The sequence below is a fragment of the Suricata suricatta genome, chromosome X (genome assembly GCF_006229205.1).
Source record: "Suricata suricatta isolate VVHF042 chromosome X, meerkat_22Aug2017_6uvM2_HiC, whole genome shotgun sequence".
Taxonomy (NCBI): Eukaryota; Metazoa; Chordata; class Mammalia; order Carnivora; family Herpestidae; genus Suricata; species Suricata suricatta.
Window position 1 is genome coordinate 44,964,131 of NC_043717.1, and position 10,048 is coordinate 44,974,178.

General features: G+C 36.3%; 1 protein-coding gene across 5 annotated transcripts in view; it reads left to right on the forward strand.

The window, feature by feature from the left end:
* The window catches only part of RRAGB (Ras related GTP binding B), a 47,549-nt gene extending 37,860 nt beyond the window's left edge, over positions 1 to 9,689 (forward strand). For all 5 annotated transcript variants that reach the window (XM_029929943.1, XM_029929942.1, XM_029929940.1 and 2 more), the window contains 3 exons: positions 6,992 to 7,083; positions 8,135 to 8,250; positions 9,171 to 9,689. In XM_029929943.1, coding sequence (XP_029785803.1) covers positions 6,992 to 7,083; positions 8,135 to 8,250; positions 9,171 to 9,268 — 306 coding nt within the window. In that variant the 3' untranslated portion in view covers positions 9,269 to 9,689. The remainder of the gene's footprint in view (positions 1 to 6,991; positions 7,084 to 8,134; positions 8,251 to 9,170) is intronic.
* Positions 9,690 to 10,048: the final 359 nt, after the last annotated feature.

Here is a 10,048-nt window from a genome sequence, read left to right on the forward strand (position 1 = left end):
TCTTCACTAGTTAATGGTCTGTTCATATTTTCTATCTCTTCCTGTTTGAATTTTGGTAGTGCATATGTATTTAGGAATTTGTACATTTCTTCTACATTGTCTAGCGTGGTGGCATATAATTTTTCATAGTATTCCCTAATAATTGTATATCTGAGGAATAGCTTGTGATAAATCCATTTTCATTTGTGATTTTCTCTATTTGAGTGCTCTCTTTTCTTTTTGAGAAGCCTGGCTAGAGGTTTATCAATTTATTTGTTTGTTTGTTTGTTTTGGGAAACCATCTTTTGGTTTCATCAATCTGTTCAACTGTTTTTTTTTATTCTATATTTATTTCTGCCATGATCTTTATTATTTCTCTTCTTATGCTGGGTTTGGGGTGCTCTTGCTGCTCTGCTTCCAGTTCCTTTAGGTGCACTGTTAGATATTGTATTTTTGCTTTTTCTAGTTTCTTGAAATAGGCCTGGATTGCAATATACTTTCCTCTTAGGACTGCCTTTACTGCATCCCAAAGCTTTTGGATTTTTGTATTTTCATTCTCATTTTTTTCCATATGGTTTTGAATTTCTTCTCTAATTGCCTGATTGGACCATTCGTTCTTTAGTAGGGTGGTCTTTTACCTCCATGTTTTTGGAGGTTTTCCAGATTTTTTCCTGTGATTGATTTCAAGTTTCATAGAATTGTGATCTGAAAGGGTGCATGGTATGATCTCAATTATTTTATATTGATTGAGAATTGCTTTATGATCAGTATGGGTACTATCTTGAAGAATGTGCCATGCACACTTCAGAAGAAACTGAATTCTATAGCCTCAGGATGTATAGTTCTAAATATATAAGTCAAATCCATCTGTTCCAATGTGTCTTTCAGGTCCATTGTTTCCTTAGTGTTTTTCTATCTAGTTGTTCTAGTCATTGCTATACGTGGAGTATTAAAATCCCCTGCTATTAGCACATTCTTATCAATAAGATTGTTGCTGTGATTAATTGTTTTATGTATTTGGGTGCTCCGGAATTTCATGCATAGACATTTAAAATTGTTAGCTCTACCTGATGGAGAGACTGTGTAATTATTATATAATGCCTTTCTTAATCTCTTGTTAAGCCTTTACTTTAAAGTCCCATTTGTCTGATATAAGAATGGTTACTCCGACTTTCTTTTGACTTCTCGTTGCATGATAGATATTTCTCCATCTCCTTACTTTCAATCTGAAGGTGTCCTCAGGTCTCAAATGTGTATCTTGTAGACAGTGAATAGATAGATTTTGGTTTTTTCTTATCCATTCTGCTACTCTTTGTCTTCTGATTGGAGCCTTTAGTCCATTTACATTCAGTGTTATTGAAAAACATGGGTTTAGAGTAATTGTGTTCTCTGGATGATTCATGCTTGTAGTGGTGTCTCTGCTACCTTGTGTTCCTTACAACATTTCCCTCATAGAGTCCCCCTTAGGATCTCTTGTAGGGATGGCTTAGTAGTGATGAATTCTTTCAATTTTTGTTTACTTGGGAAAACTTTAATCTTTCCTTCTATTCTGAATGACAGGCTTGCAGGATAGAGGATTTCTGGCTGCATATTTTTTCTGTTCATCACATTTAAGACTTCCTGCCATTCCTTTCTGGCCTGCCAAGTTTCAGTAGATAGGTCTGCAACTACTTTGATAGGTCTCCCTTTGTATGTTAGGGCCCTTTTACCCCTAGCTGCTTTCAGAATTCTATCTTTATCTTTATATTTTGCCAGTTTCACTATGATACGTTATGCCGAAGGTCGATTGAAGTTATATCTGAGGGGAGTTCTTTATGCCTCTTGGATTTCAATGACTATTTCCATTCCCAAATTGGGGAAGTTCTCAGCTATAATTTGTTCAAGTACCCCTTCACCCCCTTTCTCTTCTTCTTCTGGAATTCCTATGATACAGATATTGTTCTGTTTGATTGTGTCACTCAGTTCTCGAAATCTTCTTTTGTGCTCCTGGATCAACTTATATCTCTTTTTCTATAAATGTTTTTCTAATTCACTTATTCTCCTCTCTGTCTCTTCAATCCATGCAGTGGCTATCTCCATTTTATTATGCACTTCATTTATAGCATTTTTTAACTTATCACAGCTATTTTGTAGGTCCATAATCTTTGTAGCAATAACTTCTCTGGTGTCCTCCATGCTTTTTTCAAGTCCAGCAATTTTATGACAATTGTTCTAAATTCTTGGTCAGTTTTGTTGCTTATATCTTTTTTGAGCAATTCTTTAGCTGTCATTTTTTCATGGAATTTCTTTAGAGGAGAGTTCTTCCATTTCATCATTTTGGCTATCTTTCTGTCTCTTGTCAATTTTAAAAGCTTGTTATGCACTCTGCACCTATGAGTTCTGTTATATTAATGGAGGCTCATTGACTGTCGAGGGCCTGTCTGTTCAGGAAGCATTCTTTTAATGCTGTCCCTTGGTGTCTCTTGTGCGTTTGGTTGTTTTATTTCCCTACTCATAGTGATATTTGGCACTCTTTACCATGTATACTTTGGCTTGTTTCTTGTGGTAGCCCTGTAAGGGAAAACAGACAGATAAGAAGGGAACAAAAGCACACAAACGCGCAGACAAATCATACAAGCAAACCTAATGTAAAACAAAACAAACAAAAACAGAAAGTCTAAAAGCATAAAACCAGAGATCCCAGCTGCAAATAAAGAGCAGGGTAGAGGCAGTACTGATGCAAGAGCATATACAAAGAGAGAAAAGACAGGAGTGGGATTAAGGGAAATGGAATATTGAGCAGGCAGAGAGACCGAAAAGCTTAATTCAGAGAGAGAAAGAAGAGAATACGGTAGGAGGCGAGGAGAAAGAACTGAAGATAATTTTACTCAGAGAAACTATACAGTCTGATTATTCCAAAGAGAGTGAAAGGAAGGTAATGATGGAGTTTTAGAATATGCATCAAGAGAATGGATTAAATGTGACGGTTTAAGTGAACGAATGACCAGAGGGCCCAGTCCAACCAAGGGGAGAGATAAAAATTAAATAGGGAAAATACATCTGAATAGCAAGAATTGATCTAGAGTTAATCCTCGCAATGCATCAATGTTGGTGTTGCCCTGGGCTCTGGTAAAAAAAAAAAAAAAAATAGCAGGGGTGGTTGGGTAGCGCCGTCAGTTAAGCGTCCAACTTTGGTTCAGGTCATGATCTCATAGATCATGGGTTCGAGCCCCATATTGGGTTCTGTACTGACAGCTCAGAGCCTGGAGCCTGTTTCAGATTCTGTGTCTCCCTCTCTCTCTGACCCTCTCCTGTCTGTGTCCTGTCTCTCTCTGTCTCAAAAATAAAGTATAAAAGTTTTAATAAAATAAATAAATAAATATAAGCAGCTCTCCAGTGTGGATGGGCATGGTTTGGTGTAGGCAGACCTCACCTCCACTGTTGGTTCCATGGACTGCTCCCTGAGGCCCTGTTTTGGTGTTCAGGGGAGGAAAATGGCAGCCCTCCCCCTGTCCCTTCTGGAACCAAGCGTTGCAAATCAGTTTTTTGGTTTCCATCTCCCTGTGCAGCGGGCATAGCCACGATCAGCCCTGTTCTATGTCCCAAGCCCTGTCTCATTTCCAGATCTTAGTCCATGTACTTTAATGACACTGCTTGAAATATAATCCCACAAGCCATGCAGGTTCTTAGCCAGGGATGGAGTAGGGGGAGTAGAGGAGCAGTTCCTCTTGGTGCTGACTGGGACTGAGGCACCCAGCCCAAGGGAAGTGCTATAGTTAGAAATAGGAAATCTCCCCAAACTCCCTGTGGTTAGAGATGGGATAATAGGATCCATCTCTGTCCCAGGCTGTGTTTGTTCTCTTCTCCAGAGACAGTTCTAAGAGCAATTTCAGCTGCTCTTTCTCTTCTCCTCTTCTCTCTGCAGAGGGGGCTCCCTCCCCTCCGTGCCTCTTGGTCCTTTCCCATTTTTATCTTACCCAGTTCGCAATCACGCACCTATGCGGTGTCTTCTTAGTGGACTCTGTGTCTTTCCTCCCAGACTCTTGTGGTTCAATGTCCTTTGGCTTCATTCAGCCTTTCTTTGAGAGATGTGGGCGGGAAGTACAGAGCTCCCTATGTCTCTGACATCTTGCCTCCTATCTCCATTGTCTGTTTTTTGGAATTCTTTAAATGTTTCTTGAAATTTGCCTGTGAAGCTATCTAGCTCTGGACTTTTGTCTGTTGGGAGAGTTTTGATTTTTTTTCTTATTTTTGGTGTATGTTTTTAGTTTCATTTAGTTTTGTTTTGGTTTTTGAAATAGAGACAGAACACCCAGCAGGTGAGAGGCAGAGAGAGAGGGAGGCACAGAATCAGAAGCAGGCTTCAGGCTCTTAGCTGTCAGCATAGACCTTGACACAGGGCTCGAACTCAAAGACGGTGAGATCATGCCCTGAGCCGAAATTGGGCGCTTAACTGACTGAACCACCTGGGCATCCCAAGTTTTGATTTCTAGTTCAGTTTCTTTGCTGGGTATCAGTCTGTTCATGTTTTTTTATTTCTTCCTGTTTCAGTTTTGGTAGTTTATATGTTTCTAGAAATATATCCATGTCTTCTAGGCTATCCAATTTGTTGGCATATAGTTTTTCATAATCTCTTATGCTTTTTTATATGATTGGTTGTTATTTCTCTTATTTATGATTTTATTTACTTGTGTCCTGTCTCTTTTTTTCTTAATCAATGCACTTAGAGGCTTATCAATTTTACTTTTTCAAAGAATCAGCTCCTGGTTTCATTAATCTGTTCTATTGATTTTTTTTAATTTTCTACATCATTTATTTCTGTTCTGATCTTTATTATTTCCTTCATTTTGCTGGTTTAGGTTTTGTTTGCTGTTCTTCTCTAACTCCTTTAGGTGTAGGTTTAGCTTGTTTGAGATTTTTCCTGCTTCTTGAGATAGGCTTGTAATGCTATAAACTTCCTTCATAGAACTGGTTTTGCTGCATCTCAGAGATTTTGGACCATTGTTTCCATTTTAATTTGTTTCCATGTACTTTTTTATTTCTTCTTTGATTTCCTGGTTGATTCATTAATTGTTTAGTAGCATGTTCTTTATTTCTGTGTATTTGTAATCTTTGCTAACTTTTTCTTGTGCTTGTCTTATAGTTTCATACAGTTGTGGTCAGAAAATATGCATAGTGTGATTTTTATTTTCTTGAATTTCTTGAAGTTTGTTTTGCGGGCTTGAGAAGAATGCATATTTTGTTGTTTTAGGATGGAATGTTCTGAATATACCTATTAAATCCATGTGTTCCATTATGTATTTGAAAGCCATTGTTTCCTTATTGATTTTCTGATTAAATGATCTGTCCATTGATATAAATGTGCCATAAAGCCCCCTACGATTTTTGTATTATTATCAATTAGTTCTTTTATGTTTGTTATTACCTGCTTTATGTGTTTGAGTGATCCTAGCTTGGGAGTCTTGTAACTAGTTAGCATGCCAGACTCTTGTTCGTTATTGAAATTAACCAGGCAAACTTCTCCATCAACTAAAAATGGCCATGCACCACCATGCACAGAATCAGGAAAGAACTTTCAGTGTCAGTCCTGTCCTTGTCTAAGCTGGATGAGACTTCCTGTACTGAGTCAAGTTAAGCCAAAGGCTACACTCCTGGTGGTGTACTTCTATCAATTCCTTTAATTTTCAGCTTTGCAACCAGACACTCTCTGGAACCCAATGACTTTGATTTCCTAGAAGCTACCTGGTGGTTCATGGTAATAATTCTGCTGCATCACCAGTCAGCATTGTTCATGATTGGAACTATAACAGTATCAGATCACGTTTGAACCTCTCACATTCATTCTTGAGTAATGAAAACATTCTTGGCAAATGCTTTTACTCTTGCCCATCTTGCACCAGTCCAAGAATTTCACTTGTAGTGATATAATATGAATATCCCTAGCTGTTGCTCTTAATCATGCCCTTGGTTCCAAAAACTAACAGAATAAAACTTTAGTCTAATTCAATTATTCCTAGCTGCTGTATCCAGGTGACTCCACCCTGCATTAAACACTCTAATTGTTTCAGAGTAAATGCCTCAGGCCCAAGGGGACTTTCAGCTAACAACATGTAGGGGGCACTGATTGGAAAGGGGCAGGGACAGGCAGGGGCTCTCCTCAAGGCATACCTAAGATTTTTAAATGTAATGCCAAAAGCTACTTAGTTATATCCTTCATTAAAATTAGAACATTAGGGGGGGGCGCCTGGGTGGCTCAGTCAATTAAGCGTCCGACTTCGGCTCAGGTCATGATCTCCTGGTTTGTGGGTTCGAGCCCTGCATCAGGCTCTGTGCTGACAGCTCGGAGCCTGGAGCCTGCTTTTGGATTCTGTATCCCTCTCTCTCTGCTTCTCCCCTGTTCATGCTCTGTCTCTCAAAATAAATAAACATTAAAAAAATCAGTACATTAAGTATATCTGAAGAACAGCTACATTTTTTTAATTTTTTAAATTTGTACTTTTTAAAAACATTTTTTAACATTTATTTATTTTTTGAGAGACAGAGACAGAGCATAAGTAGGGGATGGGAAGAGAGAGGGAATCATAGACTCTGAAGCAAGTTCCAGACTGAGCTGTCCGCACGGAGCCCAACGCGGAACTCAAACTCATGAACCGAAGTCAGTTGCTTAACTGACTGACCACCCAGGTGCCCCTAATTTGTAAGTTTTAAATAAAAAAAATCCTGTGAAATATTGAAATAAGATGAACATTTGGTTAACATAAGTGAGAAAGAACAATAGTGAAACCAAATGGATTATATTTTAATGTCCAATAAAATTATAAATAAGCACTACTATGTGGGTTATCCATAGGGATGTTGAAATTATGCAGAATATTGCAGGATATGGGAGAGATGAAGAGAGAGTAGGCTGGGTGCCAACTCTACCCTAAAAATCAGGGTGACCAAGAAACTGACAGAGGTCTACCTTGAGGACTAAGTAGCAGAAGGTGATATGACTACTTTGCATCTTTAAGAACACTGATTTTTTCCATAGGTGATTTCTCACTATCAGTGTAAAGAGCAGCGTGATGCCCACAGATTTGAGAAAATCAGCAACATTATTAAGCAGTTTAAGCTGAGCTGCAGGTAAGAGATCTTATTTGATCTATTTATGTCTGGAAAAATTGTCATTTTTGAGAGGTTTAAATAATCACAGTAGACTGCACTTCTGTATTCAGAATAGTTCTTTTCATCGAAAAGAAAGCTAAACTCTAAGGGATCCTACAGTTGACTGAGGTGAAAATCATTGTCCTTCAATGCAAACTCAACTATTACAGAAGAAGCATGTGAAAAATACCTAAGCATAAAACCCTTTTGATATATTTGATACTATTTAGGAAAAAATAAACAGAAAATATTGAAGGGAATTTTGAAAAAGAAGAAGGGAGAATCTACCCTACCAAATAAAAAGATCTGCTATCACATCATAGTGATTAAACTAGTGAGGTACTGATTCAGTAATGGTACAGAATAGAGACTGGAAATATCTTATCATATCTCACTTTTGATTAAACAGTTTTAATCTTAGCATTGTGAATATAGGAAGAAGGAATGGCTGAACAGTATAATTTAGTAAAGGTGTAATAATCAAAATTCTTTTTGATTATTAAACTCTGATGCCTAGACAATAGGACAAGTATAAGTTTACTCTTTTTATGTCTTAGCACACTGTGAGCCTTACTGGCATGTTTATGCTAACATCTTTCAGAAGAAATAGCAAATGGAAAGCAAATATAATTACCTTGTTTGTTTTTAAATAAATGGGATCATTTCCCAAATTTCAATATAAAGAACATTCAAAAAATAGTTATTAATCACAATGATAGAAAACATTTCAACCTAAGCTTCTTAAATATTAAGGAAATATTTTGTAATCTGTTATTTTAACATGTATCTAGGTCTAAACAGGTTTCACAGCCAATATCAAGTCCTAATCCATTTGCTGTCTAAGTCACTTTCCAAAACATAGTAAATTTAACATTTGGGATTCCTTGGAAAACAAAGTGAAGTTAGTGATTGTCTTAATGAAGTGGTGAATCAAGGTATAATGCTATTAAATGTTTAACATAAAAAGTAAGAATTTTTTATATTGCTATTATCTTATGCTTTTTACTTATTTTTCTCATTTCTCCTATAGCAAGCTAGCTGCTTCTTTCCAGAGCATGGAAGTCAGGAACTCTAATTTTGCTGCTTTCATTGATATCTTTACATCCAACACTTATGTGATGGTCGTGATGTCTGATCCATCCATTCGTAAGTTCAAACTTAGCTGACATAGGTTTAAAGCTTCATTCTTAATTGACCTAGAGGTAGTACTTTATTAGATAATGAAAAAAAATTATAGTGGGGATGGTTGCACAGCAGTGGGAATATACTTAATGCCACTGACCTGTATATTTTAAATGGTTAAAATGGTAAATTTCTTGTTATGTATTATTTACCACAATAATAAAGCTATTTTATTACTAATATATAAATAGGTTTTTTTGGTCTACTAAACATATTTTGGAGCTTAAAAATAATTAAGATTCCATAGTATTTTGTTTTTTTCATGAGATTTCAGAAATAAAGATACTAAAGCTAGGGATTTTAAAGAAAAGAGAACCCACATATATGATTTATGCTTCCGATAGTATATAGTATAAATTTTTTAAAGAGCTCTGAATTACTAAATGCTGAACCATTTTATATGTCACTGTATATTCCTAAGTACCATATTCCCATATTTGTACCATGGGCATAAAAGGATGTATTTGATGCTTCCATGCCATACTAGCCATATCCATTATACCTACTGAAATAAAGTTCTAGCAGTATTTCTAGCATATTCCCAGAAGTTTAAATAAATTATCTCTGATCCACTGGCTTTTCCTACCTTAGGTTAATATTAAAATATAACATAAGATAATGAGTTTTATTCTAAAAATGAACCAAACCAAAATATTTTCAAATTTTATTTTGGAAATGTATTTAGAATATAATCAGATCTTCTATTTATTCAGAAAATTAAATCATGGTTAACTTGGGACCTCCTATTCTGTATGTTCTCTGTGACCTATTTTGCGAGATTTGGCTCTCTTTTATTTATTTGTTTTTACTAGTCAGATATTCCTTTGGTTGCCTGTATTTATTCTGTTGTGTATCTACTCCACCCCTACCCTCCCTACCCTCAGCTTCTGCAGCTACTCTGATCAATATCCGCAATGCCAGGAAACACTTTGAAAAGCTGGAGAGAGTGGATGGACCAAAGCAGTGTCTCCTCATGTGCTAAACATTGCCAAATGTGTTTCAAAATTTTTTGAAATACTGTTTCTTAATCTTAATGTTGTATTCATATATGTAGGTTCTGAAATGTGATGCTTACCATTTGTGTATTTCTTCCCTACTCTACAGTCTTAACATTTAACCTTAAATGCTATTTACTAAAATAGCCAGTGAGAAGTTAGACAATGAGCTGTTCTTGGGTGTGAAGTGACATAAAAGTATATGATAAGTGTTCTGATAACAAGGTTCTAATAGTGTGTGTTCTGATAACCTGGTTCAGTTGTGTATGCCATAGCCTTTTCCAACATCATCCTGTATTCCTTATTGGATAGTAACCTATAAGTTTGGAATATTACTAATTTCTCAGCATGCATAAAAATTTTTCCTTAACTTCAATTGTAAATAAACTTTGGATGTTAGGGATTTGAGTTTCTATTTCTTTTCCTTGTCTTTTTAACTTTTTTCATAAGAAAGAGCAAATGAATTTCATAGTTATCCTAAGGGATCTGCTGTTTGGGAAATATTACAGAATAAAGTTGGATAGGAAGGATGGAGGCAGATTATAGTCTTAAAGTTAGAAGAGTTTAGATATTATGTGATAGGAAATAGGATACCATTGTAGGTTTTTGAGGAGGAGAATTATGTGAAAGAAATTTTGAAGAAAAAAATTAACCTAGACTGTATGAGCTGACTGGTGGCAGTTGGGGAAGCTGTGGCAGTAATATAGGCCTGAGGTGTGTTGAAAGCCTCTTCTAGGATATAGCTGGAGAAGGAATAAATAAAAAGT